At 40.8% G+C, this 22,538-nt stretch overlaps 1 protein-coding gene across 4 annotated transcripts in view; it reads left to right on the plus strand.

The window, feature by feature from the left end:
- usp22 (ubiquitin specific peptidase 22) overlaps positions 1-22,538 on the plus strand; it is a 203,755-nt gene that overhangs the window by 151,974 nt on the left and 29,243 nt on the right. For all 4 annotated transcript variants that reach the window (XM_059979850.1, XM_059979853.1, XM_059979852.1 and 1 more), the window contains 2 exons: positions 17,828-17,997; positions 21,807-21,954. In XM_059979850.1, the coding sequence (XP_059835833.1) occupies positions 17,828-17,997; positions 21,807-21,954 (318 nt within the window). The remainder of the gene's footprint in view (positions 1-17,827; positions 17,998-21,806; positions 21,955-22,538) is intronic.

Raw genomic sequence — 22,538 nt, forward strand, 5'->3', positions numbered from 1 at the left:
GGGGAGCATTCGAAAGCAAAAGGGCAGCTGAAGGATTACAGGCTAAATTTAAGAAATGAATTATTATAAACATTTGATCCTAAGTGCTTAATTGATTACAATGATAAAGAAATCACCTCGTCTCTTGTTAGCCCACCATTCTCTAGACTTTGTACGAAGCATGATGTAGTTGTTGAAGAACAATGTGACACTTCTGTATATGACATGTCATGAGAAATCTGGACTGAAGATATAGTTATTTCTGTGTCCAGCCTGCACATTATTGCTGTTCACTGCTTTAGTACAGTGTTAACTAGTACAATTTTCATATTCTAATCATGTGGTGACACAATTCTTATGAGTTGGTGTATGGCATTCATTGGGGTAAAGTTCCCATTTGACCTAGCCAGAAGTCTTGGTACACATTGGTACCAATGACATGGGTAGAAAAGAGAGGAGGTCCTGAAGAGAGAATTCAGGGAGTTGGATAGGAGGCGGAAAAGCAGGATCTCCAGGGTAGTAATCTCAGGATTGCTGCCTGTGCTACATGCTAACGAGCACCAGAATAGCATGATCAGGAATTTTAATGCGTGGCTGAGAGACTGGTGTCATGGGCAGGGCTTCGGGTTCCTGGATCATCTGGGGAGGTATGACCTGTACAAAAAGGATAGGTTACACCTGAACCCAAAGGGGTCCAATATCCCAGCAGGCAGGTTTAACAGAGCTGTTAGGGAGTGTTTAAACTAATTTGGCAGGGGGATGGGAACCGGAGTGATAGGGCTGAGGAAAGGGAAAACAGAAATAAATCAAAGATGGTGTACAACAGATGATAGAAAGGACAGGCAGGAGATGAGGCATAGTCACAGCCAGTGGGGTGAGTTACAGGGCAATAGGGGCATGGTGCAGTTAAAACAGAAAGCAACAAATACCGGACTGAAATTGTTATATTTGAATGCACACAGCATAAGAAATAAAATGGAGAATCTTGAAATGCAGCTACAGATTGGCAAGTATGACATTGTGGCCATCTCTGAAACTTGGCTGCCATTGGGAGCTGAACATCCAAGCATATGTGGTGTATCAGAAAGATGGATTGGTAGGCAGAGAGGGTGGTGTGGCCCTGTGAATAAGAAATAATAAGTCATTAGAGATGACATAGGATTGGAAGGTGTAGAGTCTCTATGGGTTGAGTTAAGAAATGGCAAGGGTAAAAGGACCCTAATGGCAGTTGTATACAGGCCTCCAAGGAGATAGAAAAGATGTGTCAGAAGGGCAATGTCATGATAATTGTTGGGGATTTTAACATGAAAGTGGATTGGGAAATCCAGACCAGTACTGGACCTCAGGAGAGAGAATTTGTAGAATGTCTAAGGGATGGCTTTTTAGAACACCTTGTTGAGGAAACTAGGGGATCATCTGTGCTGGATTGGGTGTTCTGCAATGATCCAGAGGTAATGGAGCTTAAGGTAAAGGAACCCTTAGGGAACAGTGATTACAGTATGAACAAGTTCACTTTGAAATTTGAGAAGGAGAAACTAAATTCCAATGTGTCAGTATTTCAGTGGAATAAGGGAAATTGCAATGGCATGAGAGGGGAACTGCCCAAGGTTGACTGGAAAGGGGCACTAGCAGGAAGGACAACAGAGCAACAATGGCGAGTTTCTGCAAACAATGCAGAAGTGCAAAACAGATGTATTCCAATTTTCGAATGGAAGAAGGACACTACTGTGGCTAACAAGTCAGAGCCAAAGTAAAAGCAAAGGAGGGGGGCATACAATGAAGCAAAAGCTAGTAGCAAGATGGAGGATTGGGAAGCTTTTAAAAACTTGCAGAAGGAAACTAAGAAGGTCATTAGGAAGGAAAAGATTGAATTATGAAGGAAGCTGGCGACTAATATCAAAGAACTTACAAAAAGCTTTTTAAGTATATAAAGGGTAAAAGAAAGTTGAAGGTAGATATAGGACCAATAAAAAATGACACTGGAGATATTGTAAAGAGAGATGTAGAGGAGTTGAATGTGTATTTTGCATCAGTCTTCACAGTGGAAGACATCTTCAGTATACTGGACATTCATGAGTGTCGGGGAAGTGAAATTTGTGCAGAGAAAATTACAACTGAGAAGGTGCTCAGGAAGCTTAATGGTCTGAGGGTGGATAAATCTCCTGGACCTGATGGGATGCACCCTTGGGTTTTGAAGGAGATAGCTGGACAGATTGTGAGAGCATTGACAATAATCTTGCAAGAATCAATAGAGTCTGGCATTGCAATGGATGAAAAATTGCATAGAAACATAGAAAATAGGTGCAGGAGTAGGCCATTTGGCCCTTCGACCCTGTTTTCTCTCCATACCCCCGATCCCTTTAGCCACAAAGGCCATACCTAACTTCCTCTTAAATATCGCCAATGAACCGACCTCAACTGTTTCCTGTGGCAGAGAATTCCACAGATTCACCACTCTCTGTGTGAAGAAGTTTTTCCTCATCTCGGTCCTAAAAGGCTTCCCCTTTATCTTTAAACCGTGACCCCTCGTTCTGGACTTCCCCAACATCGGAAACAATCTTCCTGCATCTAGCCTGTCCAATCCCTTTAGAATTTTATACGTTTCAATAAGATCCCCCCTCAGTCTTCTAAATTCCAGTGAGTATAAACCGAGTCGATCCAGTCTTTCTTCATATGAAAGTCCTGCCATCCCAGGAATCAATCTGGTGAACCTTCTCTGTACTCCCTCTATGGCAAGAATGTCGTTCCTCAGATTAGGGGACCAAAACTGCACACAATATTCTAGATGCGGTCTCACCAAGGCCTTGTACAACTGCAGTAGAACCTCCCTGCTCCTGTACTCAAATTCTTTTGCTATGAATGCCAACATACCATTTGCCTTTTTCACCGCCTGCTGTACCTGCATGCCCACTTTCAATGACTGGTGTACAATGACACCCAGGTCTCATTGCATCTCCCCTTTTCCTGATCGGCCACTGTTCAGATAATAATCTGTTTTCCTGTTCTTGCAATCAAAGTGGATAACCTCACATTTATCCACATTAAATTGCATCTGCCATGAATTTGCCCACTCACCTAACCTATCCAAGTCACCCTGCATCCTCTTAGCATCCTCCTCACAGCTAACACCGCCGCCCAGCTTCATGTCATCCGCAAACTTGGAGATGCTGCATTTAATTCCCTCGTCTAAATCATTAATATATATTGGAAACAACTGGGGTCCCAGCACTGAGCTTTGCGGTACCCCACTAGTCACTGCCTGCCATTCTGAAAAGGTCCCGTTTACTCCCACTCTTTGCTTCCTGTCTGCCAACCAATTCTCTGTCCACATCAATACCATACCCCCAATACTGTGTGCTTTAAGTTTGCACACTAATCTCCTGCGTGGAACCTTGTCAAAAGCCTTTTGAAAATCTAAATATACCACATCCACTGGCTCTCCCCTATCCACTCTACTAGTTACATCTTCAAAAAATTCTATAAGATTCGTCAGACATGATTTTCCTTTCACAAATCCATGCTGACTTTGTCCGATGATTTCACCTCTTTCCAGATGTGCTGTTATCACATCTTTGATAACCGACTCTAGCATTTTCCCCACCACCGATGTCAGACTAACCGGTCTATAATTCCCCAGTTTCTCTCTCCCTCCTTTTTTAAAAAGTGGGGTTACATTAGCCACCCTCCAATCCTCAGGAATTAATCTAGAATCTAAGGAGTTTTGAAAAATTATCACTAATGCATCCACTATTTCTTGTGCTACTTCCTTAAGCACTCTGGGATGCGGACCATCTGGCCTGGGGATTTATCTGCCTTTAATCCCTTCAATTTACCTAACACCACTTCCCTACTAACATGTATTTCCCTCAGTTCCTCCATCTCACGAGACCCTTGGTCCCTTACTATTTCTGGAAGATTATTTATGTCCTCAGTGAAAACAAAACCAAAGTAGTTATTCAATTGGTCTGCCATGTCTTTGTTCCCTATGATCAATTCACCTGTTTCTGACTGTAAAGGACCTACATTTGTCTTGACCAATCTTTTTCTTTTCACGTATCTATAAAAGCTTTTACAGTCAGTTTTTATGTTCCCTGCCAGCTTTCTCTCATAATCTTTTTTTCCCTTTCCTAATTAAGCCCTTTGTCCTCCTCTGCTGGTACCTGAATTTCTCCCAGTCCTCAGGTGTGCCGTGTTTTTTTTTTGCTAATTTATGTTTCTTCTTTGGACTTGATACTATCTCTAATTTCCCTTGTCAGCCACGGGTGCACTACCTTCCTTGGTTTATTCTTTTGCCAAACTGGGATGAACACTTGTTGTAGTTCATCCATGTGGTCATTAAATGCTTGCCATTGCATTTCCACCGTCAACCCTTTAAGTATCATTTGCCAGTCTATCTTAGCTAATTCACGTCTCATACCTTAAGTTACCCTTCTTTCAGTTCAGAACCTTTGTTTCTGAATGAACTATGTCACTCTCCATCTTAATGAAGAATTCCACCATATTATGGTCACTCTTACCCAAGGGGCCTCGCACAACATGATTGCTAACTAACCCTTCCTCATTGCTCAGTACCCAATCTAGAATGGCCTGCTCTCTAGTTGGTTCCTCAACATGTTGGTTCAGAAAACCATCCCGCATACATTCCAAGAAATCGTCTTCCTCAGCACCCTTGCCAATTTGGTTCACCCAATCTATATGTAGATTGAAGTCACCCATTATAACTACTGTTCCTTTATTGCACACATTTCTAATTTCCTGTTTAATGCCTTCCCCAACCTCACTGCTACTGCTAGGTGGCCTGTACACAACTCCCACCAGCGTTTTCTGCCCCTTAGTGTTATGCAGATCTACCCATATCGATTCCACATCCTCCAGGCTAATGTCCTTCCTTTCTATTGCGTTAATCTCCTCTCTAACCAGCAATGCTACCCCACCTCCTTTTCTTTCCTGTCTATCCCTCCTGAATATTGAATATCCCTGGATGTGGAGCTCCCATCCTTGGTCACCCTGGAGCCATGTCTCTGTGATCCCAACTATATCATATGCAAATGTGACTCCGCTATTTAAAAAGGGTGGGAGGCAGCAGAAAGGAAACTATAGACCTCTTAGGCTGATATCAGTGGTTGGAAAGTTGTTGGAAGCGATTGTTAGGGATGAGATTATGGAGTACCTGGAGGCACAAAGGCCAAAGCCAGCATGGTTTCCTGAAAGGAAAGTCCTGCCTGACTAACATAATGCAATTTTTTTTTGAACAAATTACAAGCAGGGTAGACAAAGGAGATGGAGTGGATGTGACGTACTTGGATTTTCAGAAAGCCTTTGAGAATGTGCCGCACATGAGGCTGTTCAGCAAGATACGAGCTCATGGAATTACAGGGAAGTTACTAGCATGGGTGGAGCATTGGTTGATCAGCAGAAAGCAGAGAGTGGGAATAAAGGGATCCTATTCTGGCTGGCTGCCTGTTACCAGTGGAGTTCCCCAGAGTGGAGACTAAAACATTAGGAGTATTTAAGAGCCTCTTGGACAGGCACATGGATGAAAGAAAAATGGAGCGTTATGAGGTAGTGTGGGTTTAGTACTTTTTTAAAGGATTATATGGGTCAGCACAACATGGAGGGCTGAAGGGCCTGTACTGTGCTGTAATGTTCTATGGTTCTAAGTCTGTATTGGGATGGCTGCTTTTTTACGATATATGTCAATGATTTAGACTATGGTATTAATGCATTTGTGACTAAATTTGCCGATGATACAAAGATAGGTTGAAGAACAAGTAGAGTTGAGGAAGCAAGAGTCTGCAGAGAGAATTAGATAGTTTAGGAGAATGGGCAAAGAAGTGGCAAATGAATTACAATGTTGGAAATGCATGGATGCAATGTCATGCACTTCGGTGGAAGAAATAAATGGGCAGACTATTATTTAAACGCAGAGATGCAAAGGGACTTGGGAGTCCTTGTGCAGGATACCCTAAAGGTTAACCTCCAGGTTGAGTCAGTGGTGAAGAAGGCAAATGCAATGTTGGCATTTATTTCTAGATATATGGAATATAAGATCAGGGATGCGATGTTGAGGCTCTATAAGGTGCTTGTGAAACCACTCTTGTAGTATTGTGTGCAGTTTTAGGCTCCTTATTTTAGAAAGTCTATACTGACATTGCTGAGGGTCCAGAGAAGATTCAGGAGAATTATTCCAGAAATGAAAGGGCTACCGTATAAAGAATGTCTGGCGGCTCATGGGCCGTATTCCCTGGGGTTCAGGACAGTAGAGGGGAATCTCATAGAAGCATTCTGAATGTTAGAAGGCCTGAACAGATTAGATATAGTAAAGTTATTTCCTATGGTAGGGGAGTCTACGACAAGAGTGCATGACTTCAGAATTGAAGGACATCCATTCAGAACAGAGATGCGGAGTAATTACTTTATTCAGAGAGTGGTAAATCTGTAGAATTTGTTGCCATGAGCGGCTGTAGAGGCCAAGTCATTGGGTGCACTTAAGGCAGAGATGGATAGGTTCTTGATTAGCCAGGGCATCAAAGGGTATGGGGAGAAGGCAGGGGATTTGGGATAACTAGAAGAATTGGATCAGCCATTATTGATAGGCCAAATGGCCTACTTCTGCTCCTGTATCTTATGGTCTTATGGACCCTCTAAATGGTCTTGACTGCTGTTTTCTAGCTCAACTGAGATATCATTACCCCACTTTTAAGTACCTTCAGACAAAGAGTCAGGTTTTATCTGATTTATTAAGAAATCATAACTTTCCCCTTTATTGATCACAGGTTGGACTTAAGCAATAGATGTTTCACTGTGGTTATTAATCCATAAGGAAAATGGTGGAAACAGACCAGACAGCATTGTATGGAGTATCTGAAATATAGATTTGTACCAGCACCTAGCAGCCAATTTGTTAGTTGTGTGAAAATGTTTCTTTTGACACATACAAGGAGAACTCTTATCAAGAATAGTGAAAGATCTCTGTGGGGTGAAGAGACGGGTGATGAGTTTCAAGGTATCACAGGCAAGATGGTGAGGCAGTGGAGGAGCTTCCTGACCAAAGTAACAAAAATAGTCTCATTAGCTTCATAGTCCATGAATGGAGGAAGGTGGAGTACAGAGTAAAGCTACAGGAGAAGATTCTGTATGCAACTGTGACAAAGGAGGTGTCAGCTCTTCAGTGTCAACAAGAAGAAGCAGATGGCCACCTACTTCTCCATGCTGCCCATGCTACAAAAGAGGGATGCCAATCTAGTGATCTGCTCAGAAGACACAGATGTTTTGATCATGTCTTTAGCATTTTGTGACAAGATTGAGGCCCCATTGTTCCAGAAGTGTGGCACTGGAACCCATATAAAGCTTGTGGACATCAAGAAGGTTGCTGCCACTGTCGGCATAGAGGTTTGTAAGGCTCTCAATGGGCTACATACATATACAGGATGTGACACTGTAAGTGTTCTTGCAGGCAAAGGGAAGACAAGTGCCCTAAAACTTCTGACCAACAACAGGGAAACTCAGGACACATTCTTAGAGTTGGGTCTGGAATGGGACCTCTCCCCAGAACTGCTGGACAAACTGAAGATATTTACATGTCTCCTCTATGCCCCAAAAGCATCGATCACCAAGGTCAATGAGCTTACTTATCACCTTTTCTGTGGCAAAAAAGGTGAAATCGAAAGTCATCAACTCCCACCATGCAAGGACTGCTTAACAAAACATGCACAGCGAGCTAACTACCTGGCCGGTATATGGAGAAGATGTTTGGAGAAGGACCCACAAGTGCCAAGCCCTGTTAGCAGAGGATGGAAGATGGAGAGAGAAGAGGAAGCTGAACAGCCGGTGGTGCACTGGATGGAAGGCCAGCCAGCACCTGATGCCGTCCTAGATCTACTGGCCTGTAACTGTCCAAAAAAAAGTTCATTCCTGTCTGTTGCAAATGGCCTCAGGTGTACTGACATGTGTAGAGTGTCAGACTGTGAGAACCAGGCATCCTCCTCAGGAGTGTGGAAAGTTCAGAAGAGTTCAGATGTGGAAGACTTGGAAAATTATTATGATTATTAATAAAGTATGGAAAGCAGTCTTTGATTAAATATATTAATTTTACAACCAAATGGAGCCTAGGTAATGGCCATGTGGAACCCCAGATTTGAATTGTTGTACTGTAATTCTATATCCTATGACAAAAGCTTAAGATTGATTTGATACAATATGGAAAATTCATCATGATATTGATAAAACTCCAGAAATCTCTCCAAATGAGGTTTTTTTTAACCTTTTGGGGGGTGGGGTAACATTTTCTGCTGTACTGATGTTAAGGTGGAATATTAAGTGGTTACTGATGTGAATTCCTGAATAAGTTCTGTACAAATCCATGTGATTATATGTGTTCTAGGGTTTTTATTGACATTTCCAAAATAAACAACAGACAAATATTTTTCTAAAAATTAAGTGATTCACTCTACTGAAATTGGGCACTGTACTGCGAGTGCCACCAATGACATAGTTTTCAATGAGAATTTTATAACAACATTTGATGAAAAGTGCTTGAACTCAACTATCATTGTGACAAATTTCAATGCTGAGGGATCACTGATGACAAAATACCACTAGGTTGAATATATGTGTTGTACTTTATATTGGCCACTTTTCAGAAATGCTAATTTTAGGGTAGTGTTATAAAATGCATGATAGCACACATAAAGCTACCACTGGTGCAATGCTATCACATATTTTCTAACTCTAGAGATGTATACTTTGTCAAAAATCACTGAGCATTATTCCCCTCAGATGGTATTGACCAACTCTGCTGGCTCACAGACTACAGCTCATTGCAGGCATCCACCTATTTCTATATATTAAAAAAAATTGTTTCTGCACATCTCTTTTGAACTTAACTCTTCTCACCTTAAATGCATGCGCTCTAGCTTTAGACATTTCGATCTGAGGGGTGGGGGTGGGGAGATATCAGCTGTTCATTCCATTTCTATGCTTTATAGATATCAGTCAGATCTACCCTCAGCCTCTGTCCGTCCAGAAAAAGCAACCCAAGTTTGTTCAGCCTTGCTTTGTAGCACATGCCTTGTAATCCAGACAGCATTCTGATAAACCTCTTACACCCTCCCAAATCTTCCCCAATGCCTTCACTTCTCTTCCATAATGAGGCAACCAGAAATGGATGCAATATTCTAGATGTGGCTTAACCAGAATTTTATAAAGTTGTAACATAATTTCCTGACTCTTAAAATCAATGCCCAAATTAAGCTTCCTAATCTTTGCACATGGTTTCCTTTATCTTTTTGACTAAATTCACCACCTTTCTTGACATCCAAGGTTTCTTTACCTGTCCTTTTCTTGTTGGGACATTCCTGAACTATACTGTGCATTTGAACTTTAAGCACACTCTGTGTCATATATGGATTTCCCATTAACTTGCTCTAGTTCCTTCTGGGGAGCTCCATGACGGGTGGTTAAAGCTACTAGTGTATCACTGGTAACAGCCTACAAAGGACATCAAGAATGTATATACAGAAAGATGCTGAGAAAAAGGCCACCAATGTCATGAAGGATCTCACTCACCCTGCACTTAGACTTTTGTCCCACTTCCTTCAGGGAGGAGGCTTCGCAGCCTCAACAATAGGACCCCTAGATTCAAAAGCAGTTACTTCACCCAACTGAGGCTGATCAATACCTCCGCCTATTAACTCCCCTCAGCATCACCTAGCGTCATTTTATGTACTTAGTCTAAGTATATAACTGTTACTTATACATTTTGTTTTATAGGATTGTTTTTATATTTATTTTATTTTTTGTTTGTTTTATGTTCTTTATGCTTGTGATATTTTTAAGCTGCATCGGATCTGGAGTAACAATCATTTTGTTGTCCTATACAGTCATGTACTAAATGACCATAAACAATCTTGAATCAAATATTCTCATAATAAAGGAGGGAGGCAGCAAAAAGCAAATTACAGATCTATTAGTCTGACATTAGTAGTTGGAAAATTATTGGAGTCGATCCTCAAGGACAAGGTTATGAAATACCTCGAGGTGCATGACAAGATAAGCCCAACCCAGCATGGTTTCATGAAGGGAAGATCCTGCCTCACCAACCTATTGGAATTTTTTGAGGTAATCACAAATAAAATTGACAAGGGAGAGGCTGTGGATGTTGTGTATTTGGATTTTCAAAAGGCCTTCGATAAGTGCCACATAAGAGGCTGCTTAATAAGATTAAGGAGGTGTTGATGAGGCTCTATGGGGCACTGGTGAGACCTCATTTGGAATACTGTGTGCTGTTTTGGGCCCCCTATCCTAGAAGAGATGTACTGATGTTGGAGAGTTCAGAGAAGGTTTACGAGGATGACTCCTGGTATGCAGGAGCTAACATACGAGGAGCATTTGTCGGCTCTTGGATTGTATTCATTAGAGTATAGAAGAATGAGGGGATCTCATAGAAACATTTCGAATGTTGAAAGGGTTGGACAGAGTAGATGTGGAAAGGCTGTTTCCCTTGGTGGGTGAGTCCAGGACAAGAGGCCACAGTCTTAGAATTAGAGGGTACCCATTTAAAACAGAGATGAGGAGAAATGTTTTAGCCAGAGGGTCGTGGATTTATGGAATTTGTTGCCACATGCAGCTGTGGAGGCCTGATCATTGAGGGTGTTTAAGGAAGTGATTGATAGGTATCTAATTAGTCAGGATATCCAGGGATATGGGGAAAAAGTCAGAAATTGGAACTAGATGGGAGAATAGTTTAGCTCATGGTGGAGTGGCGGAGCAGACTCGATAGGCCAAATGGCCTACTTCTGCTCCTTTGTCTTGTGATCTTGTGATAATTTGCCCTTCTTTAACTTAACACACTCTTGCAAGGTTCATACTTGACCTCCCACTGAAAGGTCAGTCTTCTAGCCAGGCTCATTTTCCAATACCAGATCCAGTATAATCCCTCCTGTATTTGCACTCTCTATGTACTGACTTTAGAAACACAACCTTTTTTATTGTTAGGGGAGGGTTGTGCCATCAAATTCCATCATTGAGATTGCACCTTAATTTTGAGTTCCAGTCATATGTGCTTGTGCTAATTACTCCAAAAATTCTTGTACCTGTATTTGGGCAGTATTAAAAGCAGCAAAGTGAAATTATGCTGATTTCTCTGGAGTATAATTTCTAACTTGAAAGATGTCTTGTTGTTTTACAGGGTTGTACTTTTTTTTTGCTTTAAATTAAATTTCTATTGATCATTTCAAGATCATTGTAGCCTTCACATCATTGGTTTTACGACTAGGAATTCTTTGAAAGTAACACACAAAATACTAGAGGAACTCAGCAGGTCAGCCAGCATCTGTGGAAAGAAATAAAGAATCGATATTTTGGACTAAGGTCCTTCACCAGAACTGGAAAGCAAGGGGGAAGAAGACAAGTTAAGTAGGTGGAGGGCAAGGAGTACAAGATGGGTGAAGCCATGTGAGCAGAGTGTGGGCAGTGCATTAGAAGCTGGGAAGTGATCGGTGGAAACGGTAAAAGGCTGAAGAAGAAATCTGATAGAGGAGTGTGGACCATGGAGAAAGGGAAAGAGAAGGGGCACCAGAGGGAGTTAATAGGCAGATGAGGAGAAAAGCAGAGGTGAGAGTGGAGTCAGGATGGGAAGTGGAAAGAGAAAGAAGGTGGAGAAGAGACAATTTATGGGAAGTTAGAGAAATCGATATTCATGTCATCAGATTGGAGGCTAGCCAGGTGGAATATGAGGTGTTGCTTCTTGCAACCCTCTGAGTAAAGAGCAAATTTTCTCTGTACTCTTTCAACCTTATTTACATCTTTCTTGTAGGTAGTTGACTGAAACTTCACCCAATACGTCTTGTATAATTTCAAAATATCATCCCATCTCCTGTACTTAGTACTTTGATATTTGAAGGCCAATGTGCCAAAAGCATTTTTAACAGCCCTATTTCATTGTGACACCACTTTCAATCCATTATGGATCTGTATTCCCAGATCCTTCTGTTCTACTCAGTGCCCTACTCTTCACAGTGTAAGACCTACCCTAGCTGGTCCCACCAAAGAGCAACACCTTGCATTTGTCTGCATTAAATCCTATTTGTCATTTCCTTGAAAAAGTCTATTAGATTAGACATAATTAAATATGACCTACCTATCCCTAATCAGTCCATATCTACAAATACTGGTATCTGGTCCCTTAGAATATCTTCCAATAGCTTTCCCACTATTGATGTCAGGCTCACTATAACTTCCTAGTTTATTTTTGGAGCTCATTTAAACAACGGAACAATCCTCGGGTACCTCACCTGCAGCTAAGGATGATTTGAATATCTCTGCTTGGTCCCCTGCAATTTCTGCACTTGTCTCACACAGGATTCAAGGGAACATCTTGTTGGGCCCTGGGGTTTATCTACCCTGATTTGCCACAAGACAGCAAACGTCACCTCTTTCTCTGCAATCTGTGTGTGGTTCTTGACCTCATTGCTGCGTTGCCTCATTTCTATAGACTCTGTCCATCTTCTGAGTAAATACAGATACAAGAAATCCATTTAAAACCACCCCCATCTCCTTTGACCACATGCATAGATTACCATTCTGATCTTCCAGAGGACTAGTTTTGTCCCTATATATTTGTAGAATCTCTTGGGGTGCTTCTTCACCTTGTCTGCTAAGGCAACCTCATAGTGCCTTTTAGCTCTCCTAATTCTTTTAAGTATTTTCTTGCATTTCATATATTCCATAAGTACTTCATTTGTTCCTACCTGCCCATACCTGCTATGACCCCTCCTGATTTCTTTAAGAGTTCTCTTGCATTTCTTGTATTCCATAAGTACCTCATTTGTTCCTACCTGCCTATACCTGCTATGCACCTCCTTTTTTTTTTCTTAACCAGGGCCTCAATATCTCTTGAAAACCAAGGTTCCTTACACCTGTTGTCTTTGCCTTTTATTTTGAAAGGCACATACAAGTTTTGTACTCTCAAAATGTCACTTTTTTAATGTCACTTATCACGTACACCTTTGTAAGAAAACAGCCTGTCCCATTCCTCGTTTGCCAGGTCCTTTTTGATAACCATTAAAATTGGCCTTTCTCCAATTTAAAATCTCAAGCTATAGACCAGATCTATCTTTTTTCATATTTACTTTAAAACTAATGGCATTATGATCACTAGATGCAAATGCTTCCCTACACAAACTTCTTTCAACCACCCTTCTCATTCCCTAATAGCTGATCAAGTATCTCACACTGTCTCGTTGGGACTTCTACATACTGATTAGGGAAACTTTCTTGAACGCATCTACTCATTTTACAGTATGGGGGTCCCAGTCAAATATGGAAAGTTAATATCACTTTCTACAATAACTTTGTTTCTTGCAACAGCCTGTGATCTCTGTACAAATGTATTCCTATAATTCCTGCAGACTGTTGAGTCATCATGAATATAGCCCCATTAATGTGATCATACCTTTCCTATTCCTCCGTTCCATCTATAAAGCCTCATTAGACAAGTTCTCCAGTCTGTCCTGACTGAGCACTGCAGAGATATTTTCACTGATTAGCATCTCCACCACACACTCTCTAATCTCCCCCCACCCTACTCTGTCTCATCTAAAACAATGGGACCCCAGAATATTGAGCTGTCAATCCTGCTCCTGCAACTAAGTCCACTAATGGCTACAATATTATAATTTCGGGTGTTATTCCATGCCTTGAGTTCATCTGCCTTATTTATGATACTACTTGTATTGAAATATACACAGCTTAAAACATTATTTGCATCAACCTTTTGATTCCTGACTTTGTCTGTGATCTTACCAACATCTGTCTCCACAAGCTCCCCACTATCTGTTCTGCCACTCTGGTTCATCTTGTCACCACCCCCCCCCCCCCCATACCCCGCCCCACCGTCTTACCGTGCAACACAAGCAAACCTTCCCAATAGAATATTAGACCCTCTCAGGTGTAAACCATCTTTTCTTTACTGGTTGCACCTTCCCTGGAAGAGAGCCCAATAATCCAAAAAATCTGACACCCTCTCTTCTATACCAACTCTTTTACCCACATGTTAATAGCACATATTAATAGTAGAAATCCTGAGATCATCTTTGGAGGTACTGTCCTTGAACTTGGCACTGAACTCACTGCAGAAACTCTTCATTCTGCCTGCTCAATTCATTGGTACCTACATAGACAATGCTTACCCTCCTGCTGAAGACTCTATTTAGATGTCCTGGACCCTGGCACCTAGCAGGCAACATACCATCCAGGAATCTCGTTCTCATCCACAACACCTATTTCCTGTTCCCCTATCACCACTCTGTTACTTCTTCCCTCTTCTTCTCCCCACCCCTATCCCCCCCCCCCCCGTCACAGAGCCAGACTCAGTGCCAGAGACACGACTGTGACTCATCTTTCCCTGTTCCCCCCCTCCCCCCCATAGTATCCAAACCTGTTGCTGGGGGAGATGGCCCCAGTCATTTGAAACCATTCCACAATCTCTTCAGTTACCTCTTTCAGAATCCAGGAATGTAGTCCATCTGGCATCTGGTCCAGGTAACCAATCTATTTTCAAACCTTTCAGCTTCTCAAGTACCTTGTCCTTAGTAATAGCAACTCAACCCACTTTGCCCTCTGACACTCTTCAATTTCTGGCATACAGTTAATGTTTTCCAGTGAAGACTGACACAAAATGCTTAAGTTTATCTACCATTTCTTTCTTCCCCATTTCTACCTGTCCAGCATAATTTTGCAGTGGTCCAATAATCCACTCTCACCTCTCTTTTATTCTTTATATATCTGGGGGGAGCTTTTGGTATCCTCTTTTAAACTATTGGATAGCTTTCTTTCATATTTCATTTTTTTCTCTTTATTTTTTATTGCCTTTCTGTTACTTTTTTAAAAAGCTTCCCAATCCTCTAACGTCCCACAAATTTTTGTTCTATTATGCTCTCTCTTCTGCTTTTTTGCTGTCTTTGACTCCTCTTGTCAGCCATGGTTACCTCATGCTCCCTTTAGAATACTTCATCATTGGGATGTTGCTTTCCTGTGCTTCCAAATTGTCTCCCAAAAACTCCAGCCATTGCTGTTCTGCTGTCATCCCTGATAGTGTCATCTTCCAGTCATTTTTGACCAACTCATCTCTCATGCCTCTGCAATTCCTTTTACTCCACTGTAATAGTGATACATTTGAATTTATCTTCTTCCTCTCAAACTGCAGAGTAAATTCTATCATATTATGATTACTGACTCCTCAGGGTTCCCTTACCTTCGGCTCCCTACTGAAATCTGGTTCATTACACAGCACCAAAGCCAGAATAGCTGATCCCCTAGTGGATTCAATCACAAGGTGATCTGAAAACCCATATTGTTGGCATTCTACAAATTTCCTCTCTTGGGATCCGGCACCAACCTGATTTTCCCAATCTGTGTGCATATTGACTATCATAACATTGCCTTTTCTATCTTCCGGTGTAATTTATATCCCACATCCTGGCTACTCTTCAGAGGCCTGTGTAGAACTCCCATCAGGATCTTTTTTATCCTTGTAGTTTTTTCCATAAACTCTACCCACAAAGATTCTACATCTTTTGATCCTGGCACCTCTTTCTAAGGATTTGATTATTTCTTTTATCAACACAGCCACTCCATTCCCCTCTCACTACCTGACTGTACTTTTGGAATAATGTGTATTCTTGGATCTTTTTTCATGGTGGCAGTGTCATACCAGCCAATCTTTTAACTGCACTACAAGATCATCTACCTTATTCTGTATGCTGTGTGCATTCCAATATAACACCTTCAGTCCTGATTACATCACCCTTTTCAATTTTGCTCCCATATTATACTTCAACTCATCCCTCTGGCTGCAATTTTGCTCTATCATCTGGCTGTCCTTCATAGTTTCACTACACAACGCATTGACTTGTATACCAACTGCTTTTGCCTCAGCCCTATCACTCCTGTTCCCATCTCTCTGCCAGATTAGTTTAATTAGTAAGTTTGCAGATGATACCAACATTTGTATGGACAATGAAGAATGTTGTCTAATGGAACTGTGAAAGCAGGCAAAAGAAGGGAAGATTAAATTTAACAGCCATAAATATGAAGTGATGCATTTTGGAACGTTAAGCTAGGGCAGGACATAGTGAATGACAGAACCATGATGTGTATTAGAACATAGAATAGTACAGCACATTACAGGCCCTTTGGCCCACAATGTTGTGCTGACCCTCAAACCCTGCCTCCCATATAACCCCCCCCCCCACCTTAAATTCCTCCATCTACCAGTCTAGTAGTCTCTTAAACTTCACTAGTGTATCTGACTCCACCACTGACTCAGGCAGTGCATTCCTCGCACCAACCACTCTCTGAGTAAAAAACCTTCCTCTAATATCCCCCTTGAACTTCCCTCCCCTTACCTTAAAGCTATGTCCTCTTGTACTGAGCAGTGGTGCCCTGGGGAAGAGGCGCTGGCTGTCCACTCTGTCTATTCCTCTTAATATCTTGTACACCTCTATCATGTCTCCTCTCATCATCATCCTCTCCAAAGAGTAAAGCCCTAGCTCCCTTAATCTCTGATCATAATCCATGCTCTCTAAACCAGGCAGCATCCTAGTAAATCTCTGTATCCTTTTCAATGCTTCCACATCCTTCCTATACTGAATTGCTGAATGAGAAGAGCTTACAATACAAAACAAGTGGCAACTCCAGTAGATGGGCTAGTAAAGTAAATATCTGGCAACCAAAGTACTAATGTATTGTTGGAAAAATTGTTAGTGAGATTGCACTTGGTGATTTACTATAGGAAGGGTGTAACTAAACTAGAGAGTGTGCAAGAAAGATTAATAAGGATGTTACTAGTACTGGAAGCCTTGAGCTATAAGGAGAGATTGGATAGACTGAGACTGTTCTCTTTAGAGTGAAGGAGGCTAAGGGGTAACCATATAGAGGTTGATAAAATCACAAAGGGTGTAGATAAGGTGGACTGTCATTGTCTTTTTCCTTGGGTAGGGAGTCTAAAACTTGAGGCATAAAATTAATTTGTAAGGGAAAAGATTTAAGATTTACCTACGGAGAATGGATATAGAATGAATTACCAGAGGAAGTGGCAGAGCTAGGTACAAATGCAATGTTTAAAAGACATTTGGATAGGTTCATGGACAGGAAATGTCTAGATGAATATGGGCCAAATGTGGGTAAATGGGATTAGCACAATGGGTACCTTGATGGACAAATTAAGCCAAATGGTCTGTGTCACTCTTGATTCTGGGATTGCGTTACAGCACTTGCCAGAGAAGGTCTTCCCATTTGAGACTAAGTTAGAGCGTGATCCATGTATAACTGTTTCTCTGAACTCATTGAGCAAGAGAAGTATGGAAGTGGAAGAAAATGGAAGACTGAGTAAATGATTGGAGATCATCCTGTCTGAAGTGTACCGATGAGCCATGGCCCTTTGGAATCCAATTTGTGCTGGTTTTACTTTCTATTATGCATAAATGTTCTGGAACTGAAGGAATAGCCTTGATGAAACAAAACTGTTTTGAGTTGGTAGCAGATATTTCCCAAAATATTGATGTTTTAAAACTTTTCTGCAGAAGTGAAAAATTGTGCTACTTTCTGTAATATTTTGTGTTATGATTAAAATTAGAAAATGCATTTTCATAGGTAATAGATTTCTTTGGTGTTACATGGCCGTGCACATTTGTCATCTATAGAATGTACAAAAGAAACATGAATTTCATTTATATAATTTGTATTTATTTTAACCCTTGTATATTATGTTAACTAATTTAAGTGTTTTTTTTGTGTGGAGATCAGGAATGTTATCAGATCCAGCTGACTCCTATATTCTCTGTTTCAGGACTCCGAGGCCTCATAAACCTAGGGAACACCTGCTTCATGAATTGCATTGTCCAGGCACTTACCCACACTCCATTACTACGTGATTTCTTCCTTTCTGACCGACACAAATGTGAAATGCAGAGTCCCAATTGCTGTCTAGTCTGTGAGATGTCTCGGCTATTTCAGGAGGTGAGTGTTTATTAGCCAGACATCAGCTATTGAATTTAATGCAGAGTGTTATTAAACAAGAAGTTATTAGATAGCCTCATAAGTAATGACTGCAGGAGTAATGTTGCTAAGTAACCTGTAGCAAGCAGGTCTCTTGGCTGTGTATAGAGCACATATGTTGCAATACTCCATTCTTGGCTAGGTGTTGTGGCTTCAAGCTAAAAAATGGTAAGCACCATCTGTGATAAAATAGCACATTTGAATGATACCCTATCCATTGCCTTATACATTGTAGCAGTGCCATGCCAATGGAATTGATGTACCTCACTTAACATAATACACTACAGATCCTCCTCAAACCATGGCCACCAAAACTTAGATTGTCAAAGTCAACCACAGTTGACAACAAAGTACAGTGAAACCCCGATTTTTATGCAAATTTGGATATAACGCGATGAGTCATTGGATTCCATGTCCATCCATGTCAATCCATACTCCCCCCCTCTCCAGCCTTGTATCCCTTTTGCCAATCAACTTCTTAGCTCTTGGCTTCATCCCTTCCACTCCTGTCTTCTCCTATCATTTTGGATCTCTCCCTCTCCCTCCCACTTTCAAATCTCTTACTATCTCTTTTCTCCATTAGTCCTGACGAAGGATCTACACCATATGCTTCCTGGCCTGCTGCGTTCCACCAGCATTTTGTGTGAGTCATTGGACCTTTTTTTGCTCAAAATGAAACAAACCGTTAGAAAAAGAATATCTTTTTCTGTGATAGTTAAGCTTTATGCACTTGACGTGATCAAGACTAAAAGTCAAACTCAAGTTGCACAAGACCTCGGGATACCGGAATCAACACTTTGGGGCTGGAAATGTCACGAAGAACAGTTACACACGTCGCTTTGCAAAGTTGAAGAAGAAGCAGGACTAAAAGCCAAATGCCTGAAGACAACCAAAGATGTCAGCCTCGATGACTCCCTGTATGAGTGGTTTGTTCAAGCTCACTCAGAAGACCTTCCAATTTCAGGTCCTATTCTCAAAGCTCAAGCTGAGAAGTTTGACAAGCAGATCAACGGAGAGTCCTCACAGTTCAAAACTAGCAATGGATGGCTAGACCGGTTTAAACGCCATCACGGGATTTCTCAAGTGTTAGTGTCAGGAGAAATTCGCTCAGCCGACAGTGCCACTGCAATACCCGGCTGAACTAAAAACTCTATTCTTAGTAGAAGGTGGCTACGTGGAAGAACAAGTGTACAACTGTGTTCGAAACAGGCCTCTGCTACAAGTTGATCGGGAAGATGATAATGAAGAGCCTCCACCCCCAAAAGTGTCTGAAGCCATTGAACACCTCGAGGCTCGCCTCCATTGGCCGGAGACCCAGGAGGTGGACCACATAAAAACCTCCAACTCAGAAGCATTCTAGATTTCGCTCGCAGCCAACGACATGCTACGTTCAAGCAAGGAACGCTCGATCACTTTTTTAAGAAATAAACTGTAAATGATGATTGCTAATATTCTTGAACATTTTTATTTGTTGTGTATTTAAAAAGTTTTACTAAAAATTAATTTGTTTTAATTTCTACAGTAACAACAATTTATTCACAGAATTCTTTAATTCAGGGGTTCGACCTGTGACTGAACTCACAGAAATCCATATTCTGTATGAACCAGGAAGACATTTCAAAAGTTTGAAAGATGAATAGCAAAGCTCCAAAAGAGAACCTACTCAGTAGGCCACATTTATTGGTGTGAACAATCATTCATTGTATTGTGTTCTGTTCACATCCAGCTCTCTCAAGAACATATAGACTTCCTGATGACTTTACTGTAGAATATTTGGTTTTACAGAAAAGGATGAGTAAAAGCAAAAAATGTGCTGGATTTGAGAGATCAAACCTAATTTATAAAACCCGAATAACCACAAAACTGATGATTTTAATGAAGACTGTTCAGAAAGTATGATTTGCCACCATCTTTATAAAGCAGGAGTTATCTATAGTTAATTCAGTGGCTTTTGCTACCAACAGACAGCCATGCAGTAGTGACTAAGCAAACTCAACTAAATCACAAATCAGCCATTTCAATCAGAAATATTGTCAAACAAGAATTTTAGAATGGAGCAAGAAAATGATTTGAATAGCTTAATATGTATTAAAATTTAGTATGTGATGAGATTTAGAGGTTAATTGAGGCCAGTATTTATTGCTTGTCCCTACTTATCCTAGTTCTAAGCATATACCTTAAGTATTACTGCACATGGTGTGGTGAAGGTATTTGCTGTACTATGCTTCAACTATCTTCGTTACAACAGTTCAAGAGTGCTACAAGAAAGGGAGCTCCAGGATTAACAACATAGGATGATGAGCAGACACACAAGTCAGGATGATATGCAACCTGGAAACATGCAGACTATTGCAATCTGTGCCATGCCTATCTTTGAAAATCAAAATGATCTCATTGACTCCACAGCTGGCTACATCTCTTCCTGGAAGGATTCCATTCCACTTGCAACCTCCATACCCTACTGCAACTGTTTGAAAATACATTCTAAACTAATATCTTTCCCCTCTTAATTATGCCTTTCATTTTTACCATACCTGACAAGGCTCTCAACCACCAACCTTCTGAATTAACAGATCATCCTCAATAAAATATGCCTCTTTCAGCTGTCCCAACCCTTGTCAACATAACCTTTAGTTCATTCTTTCATGTTCATAAACTACTCTCCTCTTCACTGCAATGACTTGTTACTTGTACTTCTATCTTATTCCTTTCTATCACCTACAAACCCTAATATTCCAGGGAGTATTTCTCTAACTGTTCCAAAATCTTTTGGATCATATTTGGTGCTCACTATGTGTCTACACTGCATCAGAGAAACCAAGCACAAATTAACTCATTAGTTTTCAGAATACATTTTTTCCCCCCAGTCCACTAGGGTTACCCTGAGCTTCCAGGTTATTTCTCTACCCTACTCTCTCTCAGATTTTAATCTCTGGCATCTTGCAGAGTTCCCAAGCCCAGTGCAATCTTGGAGAATAGCACATCTTCCATCTGGACACTCCAATATTCAAAGGAGTGTCCAGATATTCAAATTTCAGATAACCACCTTTTCCAATTCTGATGCAAGACAATCCACTTTTAATTTCTTGCTCCACAGATGCTGCCTGACTTATTGAGCATTTCCAGCATTTTCTTTTGTTTCCCAATTCCAGAATCTGTTAATGGTCTTCCTCTCAGTGATCCAGCATGTTTTTTCTCTCTATTAACTAGCCAAATTTGAAGGCATTTTCAGGGGAATAACCCAAATCTCCACTCCATCATACTCTTTTCCCATTTATTATTCCCTTTCTCTGCAACTTGCCTGTCCATACAGTGAAACCCTGTTATAACGTGATCATTTGGGTCCATAAAATGTCATCACAAAAAAAGCGGGGTCGAGCTAAATCAGGGTTCAAGAAAATTAACACCCCTATCTTCGCCCTATTTGACCGGTTTTTTGCACGTTTACCGTCTGGCAAGTAAATTACCTTTTTACAAACTCTGGAGACTGAATTGAGGTTGTAAAAATATATCCTGTCAATAAGTATTTCCTGAGCACATCTGCACAAGTGATGATAGATTAGTAACTTTGTCAAATTCCCCACATCTTTGATCAAATACTCCTTTTGCTCTGGTGTAGCTTTCATCATAAAGTAATTAAAAGTTGATTCAGCTGAACTTTTAAAAAATCTGTTGGATCATATTATTGCCAATTCAGGTAGTGTTTGATCAGGCAACTGCAGATGAAAAAGAGAAGTGGGTTTCTATGTTCTTGTTTTTCTTTTATACAGTTCTACTCTGGATATCGATCTCCACATATTCCATATAGGTTACTGCATTTGGTGTGGACGCATGCACGGCATTTAGCAGGGTACGAACAGCAGGATGCACATGAATTTCTGATTGCTGCACTAGATGTCCTACATAGGCACTGCAAAGGTACGTACATATTAAAAAGGGAAAAGCCACATTTTCATTCATGGCAACATTTTTCCCATAGCAGCAAGTTCTCTCATCGACTGCAGAGGCCATTAGCAGCATTGTGCAGCACTATGAATTGGTACTAGGGCAAGCTGTGCTATTTAAAGTTGATGGTGTATAGCTTTATCAAACCAAAACCAACAATATGATATTCAGTTAAAAGTGCAGTCTGAATTTAGATTTAGATATATGACACATCAATCTTGGATATCTGCAAGAAAGTTATAAAGTGTCTAGCTAAGAAGAGCTTGAATTTTTGATTTAATCCTGTGCTATTGAGTTTTGGCCTCATTATTACAGGGAAGCAAGAGAACTGTGATGGCACTGCTGATGGTTCCATATTCCTATTTTGCCTGCTGTATGCTCCCTCTTCCTTGAAATAGGGTGGGAAACAACTATTTCTCACAATTAAAATTGCTTTAATTTTTTCTTTGGAGATTTTTCTTTAATGTTTAATGTTGCTGTTGAGCCACTGCTCTGATTCGTTTCATAGTGAATGTATTAGCAGATCTCATGCAAAAAAAAATTATATTTATCCAGTC

The sequence above is a fragment of the Hypanus sabinus genome, chromosome 9 (assembly GCF_030144855.1).
Source record: "Hypanus sabinus isolate sHypSab1 chromosome 9, sHypSab1.hap1, whole genome shotgun sequence".
NCBI classification, from domain to species: domain Eukaryota; kingdom Metazoa; phylum Chordata; class Chondrichthyes; order Myliobatiformes; family Dasyatidae; genus Hypanus; species Hypanus sabinus.